Raw genomic sequence first — 19,604 nt, 5'->3', positions numbered from 1 at the left:
TTACGTTTAGCACGGCGTAACTTCTTCTTTAAACGATTGATTTCTTTCTGCATGGATTTAGAACCCTCATCGTGGGTAGTGCTACCCCCTCCACGAGTATGGCTAGCCCCTGGATATTCTGTATGGACGCTTCCCTCACGATCCATGCGTTGTTCAAGACGTTCGAAATGATCTTCCGGTTGTGATCCTTGTGACTCTGCATGATGAGAGCCTAAGCCTGCCATAATATCCCTACTACTTCTAGACTAGATTCCCACAGACGGCGCCAATTGTAAGTGCACAATTGCACCGACCCAAGAACGGTTATGGGCTCGGGCCCAATGAGCCTTAAACAATATGAATTTGTAGAGCGTGGGCTTGAAACCCGGGTTAGAAGTGTAAGAGGATGAAATGACAAACTAAAGATTGCAAGCACTTGGAATCAAAAAGGAGTAATGTAAATAGGCCTCGGACGTAAGCGAGAGCTGTTCTTATATTATATCTCTCTCTCTTTTTCTTTTTCTTTTTAGGTTACAAAAAGTTCCCCTCTTTTCGTCCTAGGTCCCTCCTTAAATACTCCTCTTTTTAATACTTTATCCACGTGTTGCCCCCAATTCCTCCCTTAGCCTAGATATTTCTTTTCTTAGTGCCTTTGAACAAGACGAAGTTTCTCTTCCATCGTTTAAGTGTCACTTCCTCATTAATGCGGCTGGGGTGGTAGGTGCAGGTCTTTAATGTGGAGGTAGCATTTACCTCTCGATATTCTTCCAACATCGGCGCTTCTAGGACATTCAAGGGTTCTCTCCCTTTAACCATGGTCTTGACCGTGTCATTCCCTAACCTTTACCATGAAGTCTCGGGTTCTTTGATGTCGGTCGAGGGAAAACCATCCTCGGCTGGATCCTCGGATCCTCGGCGTATAGGCCGACCCATAGCACCAACAATCTCTAACCCCAGGGTCAGGTCGGCCTTCCTTAACAAGGCCCAAAAGGCCCACGTTCCCACCAGGATCCTTTTGCCCCACACAATTTACTCAAAAGTATTATGAATGTAACATTTTTAGTTTTTTTTTAGGAATAATTTCTAGTTGAAATTAGATGACTTACAACTCCCGTTACCACAAGTGCTTTATGAGATTTGTTAAAAAAATATCATTAGGAAATGTTTAAAAATATTACCATTGGGAGATTTTATTACTATGGTTGTTGAGAATTTGAAAATAAGACATTAGAAACAATCAATGAAAAAATAAACAAAGAAAGATTAAAAGAAAAGGAATGAAGAATAATATTTAAATTGAATAGATAAAAGATAGAAAATCTGTTGAAAAATGTATTTAAAAAAGTAATTAACTAAAAGGTAAAGGAACTTTTTACTCTCTAAACCATACAAAAAGAGTCTGCAGGAGATACTTCTAAGGGTAGATCATACAGCAGAAGCGAAAAAGGCACTTTTTTCTCTAATAGGCTGATTATTATCCACAGGTTAATATCCCTTCAATTGAATTACAAATAATATCCTTCAGTTAAGCAAATAATATCCTACCTTCATATTGACTAACAAGGCCATGCAATTTCTTCTTGCCTTTATATTCCAAGAGGGAGGAGCAAAATCTGACTCGCATGGTAACAAGAGAGAGTTACAAACATACAACAGTAACCCAACGTTGAGTACTAAGCTGCTTTTATATTAACAATTTATATATAAGAATTTCCATTTCTTTTACATTTATGGCATACTGCTCCAGTTCAGTACTTCCTACCCTGAAAAAGAGGAACAAAATTGGAATAGTCACAAAAGAAAGTTACAAATAAATAACGTGGGAACAATTTTCTGAAATAAACAGTTTTGGTATTAACAACTAAATAAGATATGAATATCTTCCTATTACATCTCTCGCATACTGTTACTGTTACTCAGAACTGGGCCACGAAACTTGGCTACTGCTCCAGCTTTCACTGGAAACAAGATGCTCGGCCAGAAAAACAAAATCCCATATGAGCCAACTCGAAATGCAATAGACCAGGATGCTTTATATGAAGCCAAGCATAACAAATTTTATTAATTTTATGATCATGCACCCTCCATGGCCTCTGGGTATAGGCATTGGACCAATTCTGATTAATCTGCAAACAATACATTGAAAGATTCCAGAGGATCTCCACAGTTATATGAGAAAACAAACATAATAAATACAATAATTAAATAAACAAAACAAAACAAAAATCAACCTACAACTAAAACCAGCAAAATTAAGATGATTTCCACTGGTTGATAATCTTGACTGGCTCTTGACAATGTTACTCTACAATTCTCTAATATAACAATACATGTGACCTTTTGTTGGTATCATATACCAAGCCTCCAATAATGTGCACCAGGTCATATGCACCTAAAGGCAGCATTGCAGGCCTCATCAAGAAACAAAAACAAAGTTTTCTTGGTTTCCTGTCAAATGTAAACAGGTTTGACATCATTAGGCCCAAAACTTGCTGAACACGTTGGACACTTTCGGTGACGAGTTTCAGTGATTCTTTGTACACAAGGATTGCAGAACAAGTGGTAGCATTTTGTAATGACAACCTGAAGACGGGAAAAAAAATATATATAAAAATAAATCTTAGCATTTTGTAATAACCACCTGAAGGCAGTAAAAAATATCTTTTTTTTTTTAGGTACTTAGAACAATATTTGAAAATCATTGGATTATAATGGCAGTCATTTTCTTGACCCAAATTAATGGCAGTACATAGACCAATTACTGTATCTTAAAAAACTAATTGAAACAGCTCAATATCTTTTTTGAGGTTCAGCCCAAATCCATTAGTTAATCATTTTTTTTCTTATAATCTAGGACCCATATTATTCCTTTTTTTTTTTTTCACACGAAGTTATGCTACTGAATCATCATAACAGAATTCTAATTACCAAAAAATAAAAATAAAAACTTTGACACAAACTACTATATCATTTGTAAAGAATTAGAGTGCACAGCAAGTGCTAAATTCAATGGCATATAATTCCATTGCTCCATTCTTAAGAAACATTCTGAAATCAAACTAACAGAAACTCTAAATAGCAAAAACCAAGTTAAACCAAGTCATATAGATATATATTCTATACAAGGTTATAAGACTGCATCTTTATTGTCTCCCACTGAATAAAGCATCCTAAAGAAATTTCCCTTTGTTTTCTTTTTTCTTTTAAAACATACGCTTTGATGGAGTTAGAAAAAACGTTACATATAAACTTTTATTTTAACAATTTAGCCTTTAAAAAAAAAAAAGGATTCTAACTCAAAAACTACAAATTACCTTTTCATCTATCTTTCTACTAACCCAAATTCAAACAATTCATTTAAGGCATCTAAGACTTGAAAAACTACAATCATATTTTAAAGAGTTGCCATTAATGGTTTTTTCAGTAAAACGTTGCTGATATGGAACCACTGTCAGCTGCCCTTCTTGGGGTGTGAAATAGGTTTCATACTAACAGCCGTGGTAAAATCCATCATGTTTCACATATTTCAGGTGAAGACTCCAATTGTCATATTCTAATATCCACTTCTTAAAACAGGGAACAAGAGTTGAATCATCACCACTTCCTACAAACTAAACAGTAAAAAACAGCCCATAAAATATAAAAATCGCAAATAAAATACTCACCTCTTTTGTCCTGTCAAGGCAGATACTGCACTTCAATATTTCTCGGTATTCCCTTAGTTCCTCCTGAAGCTTCTCAACAATTGATGAGCCTTCTGTCTGCACTCTAAGACGTGATTCCTTTCTCCTTACAACTTCCAATTCCTCCTCTGTTCTTTTCTTGTCAAACCTGATAAAGAATGAAAAATGTGTCAGAAAACCTGCACTAAGCAGATATCAGAAGTAAAGAAGAACATTTTCTGTACCTTTCTCTCTCTAATCCTATCTGCAACTCCACAAGGACCACTCTACTTTTTTCAACTTTTGATTGTGATTCCTCCAGGGACTCCCTTGCTTGCTGAGATGATCTTCTCACATCTAATAATTTCTTTTGTGTATTTTCAAAAGCAACTGAACTATGATATTTATCATCTGCAAGTTTCTGAATTTGTTCTGAGCAAACTTTCAACTGCAAAGCAAAATTTGACTCAAATATTAACTGTACCTGTCGTTGTCAATTCAAATCCAAAAAAGAGGGCTAAGAATGTACCTGATCTTCGATTCTTGCAGATTTCATGTCATAAAAACTAAGAGAATTACTTGCTTGCTGAAGCTCCCTCTCCATGGTTCGTTTGTTCATAAGTAGAGTATCCTGCAGCTGTCTTGCTCTGATGCCCTCTAAGACAAGCTGAAACAAAAATAATGAAAGCCATAACTTTACGTATCAATACGAGCATCAGGAGACATAATTTACAGAGGTCAAGAGACAAGAAATACTAGAAAGAACTGTACAATGTTATGGATTTTAAACCTGTCTATTGAACTCAAGACATGCACAAGTCTCTTATTATGAACTTTTTCAACACACCAATATTTAAACACGTCTATCATTAGCAAGCACATACACTAATAGGTGTAGAAGTTAATGCCACTATTTTCAACTTATCAAAAACACCACTATTTTCAAGCACAATATAGGTTTAGAAGCTGAAGAAGGCTACTGCAAATCAAAGAAGCTCTTAACTGAGAAACACAGCAGGCACGATATAAGCTATAAACTCTGCACCAATTTAAGATAAAAGCCCCAATCTCTATAAGTTATAGCAACCCCCCACCCAGCTTTCTCTTTCTTTTTCATATTTTCACATGCAACTATACTAAAAAATCATGTCGAGCGATTCTTGAAATATCAGTGAAAACTGATTTTTAAATTAAAGATACATCCAATGTGATAACTTAAACTCATTGGGTGGAATAGTTCGTTCAGGACCATGCCTTGTAAAGCAGAGGTCCATAGGAAGAATGGTACTTTTTCTTTTTGGATAGGAATATGAAGAATGGTGCATTACTTCTGGAAACAAGAAAAATTACAGCAGTGAGGCAGCTTTCTGTTTCATGTAAATTTAAAATGTGACAGACCAATTTGAATGGGCTTTCGAAGGAGTGTATGGACCTAATGCAGACAGGGACCATAGACTTTTGTGGGAGGAGCTCTCCAGTCTTATCTGTTGCCTGGTGTGAGGGAGGAGACTTTAATGTGGTTTAGTTTCCCATGTTATGTCATACAAGACTTTTTTTTAATTTCAAATCGGTTCAAGGCTTGATGGATATACCTTTGGGAGTGAGTCAGTTTACATGGTCCAATAACATCTCAATGTCCAGAATTTACCATTTTCTTGTTTCTACAGATTGGGAAAATCACTTCCTTAATATAACTCAACAAATGTGGCCTAGACTATTATCAGACCACTTCCCGCTCCTATTAGTTTGTGGAAATTTCCAGAGGTAAAAGACTATCCAAATTTGAGGATATGTAGCTAAAAGCGGAGGGGTTTGCGGAGAAGATGAAAACTTGGTGAGAGCCATACCAATTTTAAGGGGCCTCGAGTTTCAGATTGGAAAATAAACTCAAACACTGAAAATTGATCTAAAGAAATGGAACGAGGAAGAGTTTGGAAATGTGGAGACCAACAAACAGAAGGATGATCTCTCGGAGCTGTATACCCTAGAGGAAAGTCGACAACTAACAGCTGTTGAGCCATTAGAAAAGGATTGGATCTGAGTAGAGCTCCAAAAGACCTCTCTTTCATGGGAGATTTGTTAGAGGAAAGATTCTAGGGTTCTTCTATCTTCTATGGTTAAGAGAGGGGGACAGAAACATGAAAATTTTTCATTGTATAGCCAACTCACATGGAAGAAATAACTCCATTGCCAATCTTTTGGTAGATAAGGAACTGATTACAGATCTAGCAGCCATCACTTATTGTATTGCTCAATTCTACAAGCGTCTATTCACTAAGCACAGCATTTGAAGACCCTGGTTGGATAACATAGAGTTTCAAGGATATTGGAGGATAATGCAAATTGGTTGGACAGACCATTTGACAAGGAAGTTCTTGGGGTGCTTAAAAGTTATAATGGAGATAAGGCATCACAGATGCTTTTTGTTATCATTATGTAGGCTTTAAGCAGTATGATAGATAGAGCAGTAAGTGTTGGGCATATGTCAAGATTTATGGTAGGTACCTCTGCAAATAATCTGTTGATGGTGTCTCATATTCTCTTTGTGGATGACACATTGACATTCTGTGAAGCCGACCCTGAATGGCTTGTGCATTTACATCTTGTGTTTACTTGATTTGAGGCTGTTTCTAGACTAAAGGAGAACTTGAATAAATAAGAGTTGATAACAGTGGGGGATCTTTCTAATTTGGGGAACTTTGTGGATATTTTAGGTTGTAAAAAGGAAACGTTATCTATGAAGTACTTAGGTCTTGGGGTGCTAAATTTAAGGAGAAGACAATCTAGAACCCAATCCTTGAGAAGATATAGGAAGGATACTAGCGGGATGGAAGCGGGTTCATTTATCTAAGGGAGGTAAGTTACATTAATTAAAAGTACTCTCTCCAATTTGCTAACTTATTTTCTCTCTATTTTTCCTATTCCAGCTAACATTGCTAATCGTATTGAAAGTTACACGGTTTTTATGAAGGGGCTTAAGTGGGGAATCCAAGTTCCATTTGGTAAACTTAACTAAAATTTGTTCACCTCCTTAGAATGGCAGATTGGCTTCCAAATACCGAAAACAATTTAACCAAGCCTTCTTGAAACTGAGACACAGTTACTTTGGAGAAGAGTGACAGAGGTGAAGTAAGGCAGTGATTGGCTTGGTGGTGTACCAAGGAGGTGTAGGGTCCTTATAGTGTGGGTCTTTGGAAATCTATAAGACGCTTCACATCGTTTGCGTCATATTCTGTTTGAAGTGGAAAATAGGACCAGAGTGAAGCTTTGGCACGACCTGGGGTGGGGAAAGTTCTTTAAAGAAGGCTTTCTTCGAATTATTTGGGATCGATAATGGTGTCCTTTAGTGGGATTTGAATTTCTCAAGACCTGTGCAGGACTGGGAGTTGGAGCCTTTGTCATCCTTTATGGATTTAATATATTCTAATCCTGTGAGGAGTGGGGATGAAAAGCTCTATTGGAAGTCAACTAAGAGACAGGATTTATAGCTTATATCATGCCTGCTGTGTTTCACCATAAACAGTGAAGCACATATGACAGCTGTTAACATTCATAACAAGAATTAAACACATTATTCAAATTCCAAAATGTCACACACATCAACAGGAAAAAAACAAAACACCACTTCATCTCAAACTAAAGAAAAGTTTGAGGTAGACAACTACCTTAATATTATAGTCATCTCTCTCAGTAATTTGCTGCAACAGATGTTGGTTTTGATTCTGCATATCATCATATGCCTGTCCAATTGACTGCAGAAAAACCAGACCAACAATTGGACCAATTTCATGATTGAATGTCAGATCACATCCACATTAGATAACTGGAAACTAACCTCAATTTCAGATAAGTAAGCCTCATTTTCTTCATTTTTAGATTTTAGGACATCAGTAAGCCTAGAAATATCCCTGAAATAGCAGTAAACTTGACATTGGTAAGAACTTTACACCATTCTCATGTTCAAACAATACCAAGCTAATGCTAGAACATCAGCCTGCACAATTAACATAATGTAATACAGATCATCACAAGACTAAAGTAATATGAAAAATTTATAACCCCAAGAGGTAACACAATTGGCTGGGACAACACCTCATGAGGCAAAGTTCACTAGATTGAATCTCATCTTCCCCCTCCTTTTGGGATCAAAACTAGCTTATCAAAAATATATACATTAGGACACTTAATGATAAAATGAAGCAATGAAGTCTTAGAGCAGAATAAAAACCAGGTTCATTTAACACAGTCAACCCTCTGGCAATTATCTAACAATAATCTAACAGTTCAAGGATGTCTTGTGAAAAGTAAAGATATTTTGAGAAGGTGCCAAAATCACTAGTACACTAGAAATATACAAGACAACAATTAAACAGAAGAGAACAGCAAATTAGCTTCTTAATTGAACAATTAGAAAAATCATAAGAAAAAAAAGCTAGACATAGTCATCCACTCAAAAAGTAATGTTCAAAACATAATCTTAGAGACAATAGCGCAAGTCTGATGTCCAGAATTTCAAAACCTCAAATGTCCCAATATCATCTCATGCCTGAATACTCGCATTAGTTATATCTAAGAATTTTTATTAAATATTTTTTGTAATGTTTGTTGATTTGTGGTGACCCTTAAGTACATGTCCTGTGTACTGGGTGGTGCTTTTTCTAGTTTTTCAATAATATTTTTACTTATCAAAAAAATTTAATTTTTTAAATAAATAAATATATACAAAAATAAAGCTAACAGGAAAGGCTCCCAATCAAATCCAGTGCAACCAAAGGGGGTCTACAGTCTATTCCACCCACAAAACACCAACCTTTTTCATAGACGATATTTGAATTTTAGGGGGAAAAAAGGTTTATGTAGCAGCAGTTTAAAAATGTTCCCGCTATCATGTCAAAGTAAATTAAACCTTTTAGAAGCTTCCAACTTATGCCTCAGCTCAGCAATATCAGCTTCTGCTGCAGCCAGCCTTTGTTGAGATATGGCCTCAGCTTCATTTGCTGTCTTCACTCGTAATTCCAAGTTGTGCTCATCAAGAGAGGATTTCAAAGTTTGAACATGAGCCCATGCCTTGTATTCCAAGTCCTTGGCTTCAATGACATCCCTGCAGATCTTATAAACTTCTAAGAAAAGTGAACACACAAACTACGGTATGACAATTAAGTTGAATGTGCAAAACCTAGTTTAAGCAGAATGAAGTGCTTCCACCGGTTACAAGTAAGCCTATGTGCAAAACCAAGTCTAGGAACAGCTGTACTTTTATACATTTTAAACAAAATAAAACTATCCAAACACAATCCTATGAAATTCAGGATATTCAGCGGTTGATTTTACTTTAATTCTAACATAAAAGCAATTTTTGCAAGCACGCACACAGACACATGTATATGTGTACATAAGAGGATTGCAGAAAGAGTGCAAACACGCACACACAATGCATATGTATAAATGAGAAGATTGCAGAAAGAGTCCTCAGAACAATCAAAACAGCTTTGCACAAAGTTTAGCCAATACATCAAATTAGAAATGTGAGCTAACAATAACTTATCAAAAAGAAAGGTGAACTAAGAAAAACTAATCAAGAAGAAATGTGAACTAAGAAGAAAAAAAGAAATATGCAGATTCTCTAACCTTGAATCAGTGGATTCACGTCTATACATTTCTAAAATCAACTTTAACTCCAAATCACTTTCCTTCAAATCTTGGACCTGCAAAGTAGAACAGGCAAAACTCATTAAAGCCAAATCATTAGACTAGATAAATCCATTTATTTATTTTTAAAAAAATTCTTTCAATGAAAGGGAACAGGTAAACCAGGAACACAAACATGGCATGCACGTGTCTATGCATTCACCAAACAGGAGAGTGCATCTTTACAGAAAAGAAGCATAGGGAAATGGCACCAATGAAACTAATAATCAGGCAATAAGATTTAGTTTTCAGGTTTTTAAAGCTGCACCCCCCCCCCCCCCGGGCCTCTTTTTTTTTTTTCCCCCCCGAGTAGCAAGTTACACAAAGCTGGTAATTATATACCATATACCATATAAATTAACTCTTGAGAGAATTGTCAATCATAAGTTGTACAACATTTATATTCATAGAAATTCCACATTACATTCATATGATAATTGGGGTCCACAGTTGGAAACTGCAATAAAGACACAGGATACGGATAAGATACAATAAGAATATAGCAATCCAACCAATCAACCATCAAAAGCCTAGGATAGTGTACAGCAAGGTTATGAATGTTTTTTTGGTGGTAACAGACAATATTAAATAAAAGTTCTAGCTATATATTTTTATGTAAATAAGAGATTTAAAAAATAATAACGAACATCAGAACATTCAATGGGTTCTGAAAGATTAATTAACATATTGGGTTGTGTGCATGTGTCTTTTCAAATTTAAGCCATTTAATTGCCAGACATGTATTGGACACATGTCCGGCATTGTGCGAGCAATATGCATGTCTGAATACAACATGTGACTCACAGACACTCCGAAGGTTTTGAAGTAACCATGCTTCATATCAAAATACATATATTGGAAACATATCATACCACAGCTTGTAACTTCTTCATCTCAGCAACTTGGTCAGCAGATCTGGCCGATAAAGTTTCAAACTCTTTCACCTGTTTTAGAGAGAGAGAACTTTAGGCCCTTCAACTGCATATATGAATATGACTGAATGAATAACAAAGACCTGCCTTCCTGCCAATGAGCTCTAGTCTAGCTCAAATGATTGTAAGAGCAAGCAGGGTAAGCTCATGGGTTCAAGGCCCACTGTGCATTACTAAATTACCCATTAAAAAACAGAAAAATATACTCACCTTCCTCTCCAGAATTCCAGAAAGAGATTGCACGTCAGCCCGAAGAGAATGAACGTCCGAGGCAGCCTCTTTGTATTTACTTAATTCACTTTGCATAGTGCTCATTTCTTCAGGAAATGAAGAAACCAAGGTTCTAAATTCAGCAATGATTTCTTTTCTTCCTGCAATGCAAAGTATCTTCATCATAATACAGCAAAAAAACTGTAGAGATAAAGTTACTTATGTTTAATAATCATAGAAAAGTATCAGATTTCTTAGAACCTGGTTCTCTTGATGCCTCTTCCAGCTTCGATTCAAGCCTATTTCTTTCCTCAATTTGTTTCTGTATTTCTACTCTCAAATCTGCTGCTCTAGAATCATCAATTGCAGAAGATCTTCGAAAAACATCAACCATGTCATTTTTAATAATCAATTCCCTCTCATTCCACAAAAGGTTGTCCTTCTCAGCCTACAATTTCCAACAAAAACATATCGTCAGCATCAGAACGAAACCCCCATGACAAAAATGACAGATGAAGGCATAAATGAAACTACCGACCAGTTACAACCTGTAGTTTCTCATATAAGGCCTGATACTGCAAAACTTCAGATTTTGACTTTTCTATTTGATCTTTCACCAGGAGGTAAGCATTGGAAGAGGAAATACACTTCACATTCTTCAACGTGTTCTGTCATGATATACCCCATTCAAATGACATGACTGGATTAATAATTGATCCCTTAGGAAAAGATATCTAAAGAATTATACCAGCAGAATGATCAACATTATAGAAAACTGACCCGCAAACTTGATAACTGCAGTAATATTTTTATCCTTTCTTCATGAAGACTTTTTAATTCCATTAGCCGACATGAAGCTTGGTCCTGTGAAGCTCAAAGCAATTAATCTGCTTGTCTCTTCCAATTTAAGGAATTATCAAATGTTGACCTAAAAGAGAAAAAAGTCTGAGAGGAAGGAACAGAAAATTAGTCCCAAGTCAACAAATTACCGTTAGTTCTTTGAGAGTCGATTCCATATCGTGCAGATCTTTTTGTTTATCTCTGACCCTATCACTGGCAACTTGCTTATTCCCTAGATTTAAGACAGGGAAAAATGCCCCTTTTGCAGCATCTCTCTGTGCTTTAAGAGATACTAAATTGCAATTACTTTCTTCCAATTCTGCAAGTGTAACCTCCAACTCCCCTTCAAAAAACCAACCAAATTGAATGTCATTCACTGACCTCTAAGAGCTGAAAATCATTCACCATCCCAGAACTCTTTTTTTTTTCTTTTTTGATAGGTGATAAAGGTTTTATTGATAAGAAAAGTACAATGTGTTTACAATAGTAAACCCACAGCACTTGAAACAAATACAAACAAATCAAAGGGAAGAGCTAACAGATATAAGGAAATCAGACATGGAAATACAATGCGTAAAACCCCAAATACGAGACCACTCAAACAAAGTCCCAGAACTCTCATTTAGACAGTTTCCATTTTGGGCAGGGAGAGGGGGGGGGGGGAGATAAGATATCTAAAATCCAGAACACCAGAAGAATTCATACAGGTCATATGTGTCATATCACGTCAACTCAGCATGGTATGCAATTTAAGGGAACAAACAATGCGCATGTATACATACATAAGTCTTCACATCCGTGTTTATCTATCATTTTTTTTTAAATAAAAACCACACACACACAAATCAGTCCTAGGAAGGTAGAGTTGAATATGGATCCCAACCTTCAACTTGCATGAAGGGTAGCTCTCAAGAATAAAAACTTACACTTGACAACCCGAAATTTTAACTATTGCACTTCACATTTATGAGTATGTATCATTTATAACTTGCAAAAATAATATACTTAAATCAGTCTTTCTGCCATGCCATATACAGTATACTCTTTTTTTAATATAAGTATGCCAAATAAATTGACATTGTGCAATTCAACTACAGAATTGATATTACATCCATCAGGTTTCATGTGAATTATCTGAGTCATATGTATAAATGTCAATTTCTCCAGCACAAGAAAAAAAAACATTAGAAAAGCAAATCCTCATTTAATAAAATTAATATATATATATATATATATAAGCTAAACACATATTTTATGTTAAAAAGCCCTTTAATCTCCACCCTGCTAAGATTCACATAACAAGGCATTGACTCAAGTATATAAATCATCCGGAAAAAAAAAATAATTAATAGGTATACAAATCATCTGAAATTATTATGACATTCATTCCACTTCCATCACAGGTTTCAGTTCTAAAATTCTTTAATATTTCACCCAAGTCATATAATTCAGTTGTAAGTAAATGATCTATATGCAGATTTTCAAAGTTCAGAATTATAAATGGTCTGTATGCAAATTTTGTAAATGCATAGCATATAATTTCCATCCAATAGATGATGCTAACTGTCATGTACTTGGCAGACAGAAATAGAGCAGTTCTTTGCCTACTTCTGGAGTTATGCTAAATGTTTAGTGAAGTTTGAATAAATTCAACACCTAGGCACACATCCAGCTTTGACACGCACACCAAAACAAATATATAAGGAATAAATATGCAAAACTTTTCTGTACTCTTACACATGCATATATATATACATATATACATATATATATATATATATACATTCATGCATAGACACCACACAGCTGCCGGAGTGTGGTGTCCGGCAAAAAAATATTTAAATTTGGACATAGTCAAGGCAGATCTAGGACACGGGTGTAACATGGCGATGAAAAATTTGAAAATAAAAATAGTGGGATTTCGACAACCTGGTCAGCACTGGTCTCAACCCATTGCCACTCTCTCTCCCCATATCTCAATTTGGTTGCTGTCCTCCATCTGCACTCCGGTGAAGCACATTGGCACTGGTCTTGGCCCATCTGCGCTCACCGTTTGTTGTCATCTACCATCTGTTCTACCCTTTTTTAAAATTATTATTTGCTTTTGCTACGGAATGATCGAGAGCTAGAGGCTTTGATGTTTTGCATTCATTTTTCTTAAAAACCAGGCTGATTGAATGTAATTAGTGCTTTTTTGTTTCTAACTCAGTCAAAACAAAGCTTAATGGCAATAGGGGAAAACGAAAATTTTAAGCACTTAAAGTTTGTATTTATTATCACTAATTAACATAAAATATGCACATAAGTCATAAGTATAAAATATACATAAAACCTAAATTTATTAATTATTAATTGTTTTGTCCCCGCCATGTCCTGTCCTAGTTATTCAAGAACTGCCATGCCATCATGTCCCATGTCATGTCATGCCCATGTCCATGCTTCATAGACACATGCATAATACACACACACACACACTGGGCGAGAGAGTAGACATGGGCACATAATAGATGACACTCACTCACAGCCATCTTAAGGTTTCTAATATTGCCTTGGACAATTAATGGTACATACCAACCCTCATCCCCTCTTCCCCCACAATAAACCCCAAAACCCTAAAGCCAGTTACAATAACAAGATAGAAGTGATGATACTGAAAGCCATACCCAACCCAAATTATCCAAGACCCTCCTTAAGAATTAACCCTTTTTTGTAGGGTGGTTGGGTTGAGTTGGATGGAAGGGGTAGGCGTTATCAGAATTTTGACCATGTTATAAATTCTTACTTTTTCTTTAACATAAAGCTGCCCAAGGGGGAGGGTTATCTGAATTTTGACTGTGTTTTACATTCTTACTTTGTCTTGAAAATTAGGCTGCCCCCCACATTCAACCCAACTTCATGAAATATATGAGTGGAAACACCAACATCATAAACAATAAACTCTCAGATCTCATTCAAGATCCGGTCATATAATCCACACTTTCAAAAGGTTATGACAAATCATATAACATAAAAGGAAGTTACCTCTTAAACGTTTAATCTCAGCGTTATTTTTTGCATCAATGTCTTGGTGTCTCTGCAATTCCCTTGCTAGTGTCTTGTGCTTCAAATGAAGATCGCTAAATTCCAACCTCAAGTTCTTAACTTCTTTCTCTAAATCACAGGATGCCTTTTGCCTGCATGAGCCTAGCAAAAGGGGCAGACATGCATAGAAATGAGGAGTAACTCAAAAGGAAAAACAAGCTCACAACAGGAACCATGTGAAATTCATATATCCCCTTTTAACTCTTACCATCTTCTGGAAGTTCCTTCAAAACTGCAGTAAGTAATCCATCCTTTAGATACCACAGGTTATCAGTGGCAGCTACTATATTAAGTAGAATGTTCTTAGTTCGCTCTGAGGCAGTTTCTCTCTCTTCTTCCATCTGATTTGGGCAATCATTCATAGAGGAACTTTCAGTTGCACCTGTTTCTATGAGCCGGCTAAGAAAAGCATCCTTAAACATAGATGGAGCCCCATCTAACAAGAAAATCAAAGCATCCTTATCAGCAAGTAAGTTTACAAAATAATACATTCTTGGCATATGCTAGGTGATACAAATCTACCAGTTCACAGAGAAGGAAGGAAACACAGCACCCACTAATACAGAAGCAAGATATTATGAAACCACCATGAAATCAGACATCACTAATATATTTTATATAAAGAAAAAAGGGAAAACAAAGAAACTATATGTGACAATAAAGAATGACATTATTAAACTAAAATCTAGAAGAAGGAGAGCTTGAGATGATAAGAAGTAGGGTATCATAAGATAAAAAATGCTTCAACGCATCAATAACATTTCAAGATAATCTCCATTGAGCTTGAACTTTGTGCACTCGATCAATAAGGAAATTAGACTTCATATGAGAATCATCAATCACACATTGGAAAAAGCATTGGGCATCTACACAAAAATATTGTTTTCTCAGGATTCAGTGATTCACGCAAAATCATGTTTAACAGGTAAAACGAATACGGCCAGGCTAATTGGGTATTGTTAGTATTTTACAGCCAAGTTCATCGTGTTTCTGTTACTTCTGAAGATTTTAAGAACGCTGAAGAAGAAAAACATAGGTTGCATGTCAATTCTCAACAGAGAAACCACATTTACTACTTCCACCCTTACTGCCAGCCCCACTACAAATTTCATTACTAATACCTCCACACTACATCTGGCTATCTTTTGGGTTTAAAATGAAAAGCACCACTTCATTATTGGAGAGTAAATAAATAAATAAAAATTTAGATGTTGCTTACGTGATACACCGAATATGAAAGTGGTTTACATAACAAAGAAAGCCATTTTGATCATGAAGATAATTTTCTCAAACCCCACTCAAAGACCACAAAATTAAGTCCAAATTGTGACCATCTCAGCAGATTTGGAATTCCTAGTGCTATACTTAAAAAGTTGGAAAATATTTTATGTTGCAAAATAACAACTACCTCCCATATATATGGGATTCAAAATCCTTGAGTAAAACAATTGACAGCAACAGAAACATACCCCACCATTATCAAACTAGTGAATTAGTAGTAAAATTAGCATTTTAAAAGAATTTAAAGAATTCAATTCCTTTCATTACCAATTAGTAAAGGAGTTCTATGATATCATTACTATATTGGAAAATGAACTCTAGTTAGCCTATATTTCTTGTTTGAAAGAATCCTCCACATCGTCTTATGGAACCAAAAGAAATATCACTAAACTAATCTTGACTTCAATATGAAAGTAGGTACCAGAAAAAAGGCCAAAATTGTATAGCCAACCCAACTATTCTATGACAAGTCAATGACAAGATGTTAAAAAACACGAAAATCAATTTCAAGCCTTAGAATAAATAAAGCATTTAATAAAATAGGAGTACCACCACAAAAGAAGGGGGAAAACATTTAGGTAGTTGATTCTCACCCTCCTTAACAGGCAAATGCTTAACATCTCGTTCACTACTCGACTCTCTTGTGCAGATGAAAGACGATTCCAAGTCATTAACCAGCTGATGTCAAAAATTACGAGTCATTTACCATCAAGCAATATATAATTCTGTATGCATGAAACCAAAATATAAACTGCCTAAGACTATTGCAAAAACAAAGTAATGCAGAAAGAAATTATCAATACCTTGTCCAAGGACTTATTGACCACTGCTAATGTGGAATCATATGGTTGTTGTTTCTGCTTCAATTGAGAAAATTTGTTCTCAAGTGCAAAATTCTCAACCTTCTGAGCTTCTAACTTCTGTACAAGCTTTTGATTTTGATATTGAAGAACAGCAATATCAAGCTACATCACCAACAAAAAGTTGGAGAACATAAGCTAAAAAAAATTTAATGAAGATGACATAATATAAATTTTTTGCAACCTACAAATAACAGGCATCACTTGGTTGAAAAAGCGATTTCAATATTATCACGTTAAAAGTAAGTGCCACTGCACATTATTCTTCCAAATAGCAAAGTAGGAAGTTTTTAGAAAGGAGTTTTCCAATTGTGGGCTCAAAATCCTAAGACAAAATTTCAACATCCAAACAAAATTTTTCAATAATTGGTTTAAAGATGGATAAGTGGAAGGAAAGATAGGATTTGAAATAAGGAAATTTGCTTAGGGTAAGGGTTGCCCTTATTGATAATAAAAAAAAAATGAGAGAGACTTGCTTGAGATGGTTTGGTCATGTGCAGAGGAGAGTAACTAATGCATTGATGAGAAAGAGGAAGTTCATTCAAGTCAAGAGGGGAAAAAAAAACGAACGCCTAAACTAACATTAGTAGAAGTAGTAAAAAATGACAAGGGCAATTAACAGGGAAAAAAAAAATGTCCCCGCCCCCCCCCCCCCCCCAAAAAAACACTAGTCTGACCCAAAAAAATCACCTTGGTTGTATCTTACTTAATAGTCATAGCCATTTCATCCTCATAAAATATAGAGATTTTCAAACCTTAGATCAATAAAGAACTCAAGAGACAATTCTAAGAGTAAAAAAAAACCTCTCAAAATTAATTTCAGTAATAGATTCAAATTAAAATCATTAACCAAGACTTGAACCCGGCCATTCCCCCCCCCCCCAGCCACACAAGAACTTATATGAACTGACCATCACACCAAAGGTGCACGGGTTTTCATATGTTACTTAAAAGTCATAGCCATTTCATCCTGATTTTCAAATTTTAAATCAATAAAACTAAAAAACTCAATGCTAAGCCAAAAAAAAAAAACGATCACAGATGAAACCAGATTCCAAAAGCCAATCATGTATAGCAGAAACACCCCATTAAGACCCAATACATCCATATACATGGCCAACCAAAAATTCCAGGTCATCCAATAGAGCATGCAATAGATACCCATCAAAATCATTCCCAAGCTAAAAATGCAAAGACTATCAAAATCAATAACAACCCTAAACCGCAACAAATTTCTCAACTAAAACAATAAAAATCAAAGTGCCGCAAGAACCTAAAAATCATCAAAAACCCACAAAATTTCTCGACCTAAACAACACAATTATTTGGGAAATCACAATCAAGTAAACTGCCCCAAGATCATACCTTTTTGTCCTCAGAAATTGGCAACAATGGCTGCTTAGCAGCAGTGGGTGAAACTGAGCTAAAGTGACGCCGTTTTCTGTCTGGCTCACCAGTGCTCCCCATTTCGAAACCCTAGCACCCTTCCACCACAACCACAAACTCCACTCTCATTACCCTAACACCAAAAAAATCCAAACTTCACACATCCACAAATTCCCAAAACCACGAATTCATACAAACCCTAAACCAATCAATCCCTCAAAACCCTAAGTTCCCAAACAAAATACACACACAGATTTCCAAAAAAAAAAAAAAAATTTGTTCCTATTTAGTTTCCAAACCTTGATTTCCCTAAACCCTAATTCAAATCAATCTTTTTCTAGATTTTTCTCAGTATGGATTTCTAGGGTTTTGGATTTTCTCTCTCTAGTTTCTCTCTCTAAAAAACACACACACACTCTCTCTTTCTTTCTTTCTCTCTGAAACTCGAGGAGGAGAGAGAGTAATAAAAAAAACCAAAAATGTGAGGATTTTTGTGTGTTTTGTTTTGTTATTATTAATTTTAGGACGGTGCTTGGAATTCTGTGAAAGTAGTGAGGGCAGTTTGGGGAATTCAGCCGCGTGGCGGAGTTTGTGCACGTCCACCTGTTCGAGGAATCTAAGGTACATGTGGGAGTGGGGTGACGTGGCGGTTTTTGATTGGTGGAGAGGGAACAGGGGCCCACTTTTTGTGACTTTGAAATTTCTACGGAGACCTGGGATTTTATTGGCTGTTGTGGGAATATCAGAGGATGTGTTGTCGCTGTAGTCTCTCTAGTTTTGTGTTTTTTTTTTTTTTCAGTTTTGCAAACAAAAAACTGTAAATAGCAGTTAGAAGTTCCCAAAACAAAAAGAATTTTGGATTAAAGTATAAAACCAATCAACTCTTGTATATTTACAAAAATCTTATCTTTTTTTTTGGTTTTGGTAGATTCACTTAGCTTAAAAGATAAAAGATTTGTAAATTTAATCCTATCTAAAAAAACATATGATAAACAATATTATGTAAAGTATTTTAATTCAATTATTTCCTTCTCCTTTTTCTTGCAATTGATTGTTTCAGATGAGAATATTAAATATTCAGTTATAAGTTGGAATATACAGTTTCAAAATATTATATATTATATTATAAATTTTACCATAAGAATCTTTAGAAAAATAAATATATGTCAATGATTAATTAGCACATAATTTGTACATAAATTTAAAGAGAGTAGGACTTAGGTACATTACTTATGGTCCATTTGGATTGAAAGAGAAGGAAGGAGAGTAGAGTAAAGTAGAGTAGGTTTGGCCCAAAATTATCTATTTTTAGCTAGCTCTTCTCTACTCCCCTCCACTCCCCATTCTTTCTCCCTCCATCCAAACGGGCCTTTAGGTATTATTCTTTAGGTTCCACTTTTAAGATTTTTTCATGTAAATTTTTTTTCATGAGATGGAAATATATTTTTTAGTTAAATAGTCATATGGTTGAATCTTAAGACGGAAACCTAAGAACCAATATTTAAGTTATTGTACCTAAATTTTGTCCATTTAAAGAATACGTGTCGATTATTAACTAGCACGTGCATGGATTTAAACTGAATGATTGTATATGCTTTTCTCAATGGGTAAGGCTTGTGTCCAGTGAAAATTTTCACTGGACACGTTTAGATTCGAACACGTGTCTAAGAGTGGACACGTGTCCA

General features: G+C 35.5%; 1 protein-coding gene across 3 annotated transcripts; it reads right to left on the bottom strand.

Annotated features, from left to right (window-relative positions):
* Positions 1-1,645: 1,645 nt before the first annotated feature.
* On the bottom strand, positions 1,646-18,402 carry LOC142615677 (E3 ubiquitin-protein ligase BRE1-like 1). 3 transcript variants are annotated; one of them, XR_012840826.1, is made up of 20 exons: positions 17,899-18,402; positions 16,477-16,638; positions 16,267-16,351; positions 14,601-14,828; positions 14,333-14,494; positions 11,461-11,654; positions 11,252-11,335; positions 11,020-11,139; positions 10,733-10,919; positions 10,472-10,632; positions 10,202-10,273; positions 9,270-9,346; positions 8,548-8,742; positions 7,477-7,549; positions 7,307-7,393; positions 4,171-4,308; positions 3,887-4,089; positions 3,645-3,810; positions 1,871-2,105; positions 1,646-1,742 (listed from the first exon to the last, which is right to left on the bottom strand). XR_012840826.1 is itself a non-coding variant. In XM_075788436.1 (19 exons), exons 1-19 carry the CDS (start codon positions 17,998-18,000, stop codon positions 2,431-2,433), a joined length of 2,628 nt encoding a protein of 875 aa, XP_075644551.1. In that variant the 5' UTR covers positions 18,001-18,402; the 3' UTR covers positions 1,646-2,430. The 3 variants fall into 3 exon arrangements, 2 of the variants coding, with proteins under 2 accessions (XP_075644551.1, XP_075644550.1); XM_075788436.1 differs by having other exon boundaries at positions 1,646-2,562; XM_075788435.1 differs by having other exon boundaries at positions 1,646-2,105.
* Between the last annotated feature and the right edge of the window lie 1,202 nt (positions 18,403-19,604).

Source organism: Castanea sativa, chromosome 11, assembly GCF_040712315.1.
Source record: "Castanea sativa cultivar Marrone di Chiusa Pesio chromosome 11, ASM4071231v1".
NCBI classification, from domain to species: Eukaryota; Viridiplantae; Streptophyta; class Magnoliopsida; order Fagales; family Fagaceae; genus Castanea; species Castanea sativa.
Note: the sequence above shows the minus strand (reverse complement) of the source record. Positions and strands in the feature narration are given on the sequence as shown.

Bases quoted from the DNA above. Each gene is read 5' to 3' on its own strand.
- LOC142615677 (XM_075788435.1), bottom strand. From the start codon at position 18,000: ATGGGGAGCACTGGTGAGCCAGACAGAAAACGGCGTCACTTTAGCTCA. The intron at 10,633-10,732 runs GTTCTAAGAAAT...TTTGCATTGCAG, and splicing joins AGAGGCATCAAGAGAACCAG to GAAGAAAAGAAATCATTGCT. The intron at 10,274-10,471 runs GTGAGTATATTT...TCTCTAAAACAG, and splicing joins CTGGAATTCTGGAGAGGAAG to GTGAAAGAGTTTGAAACTTT.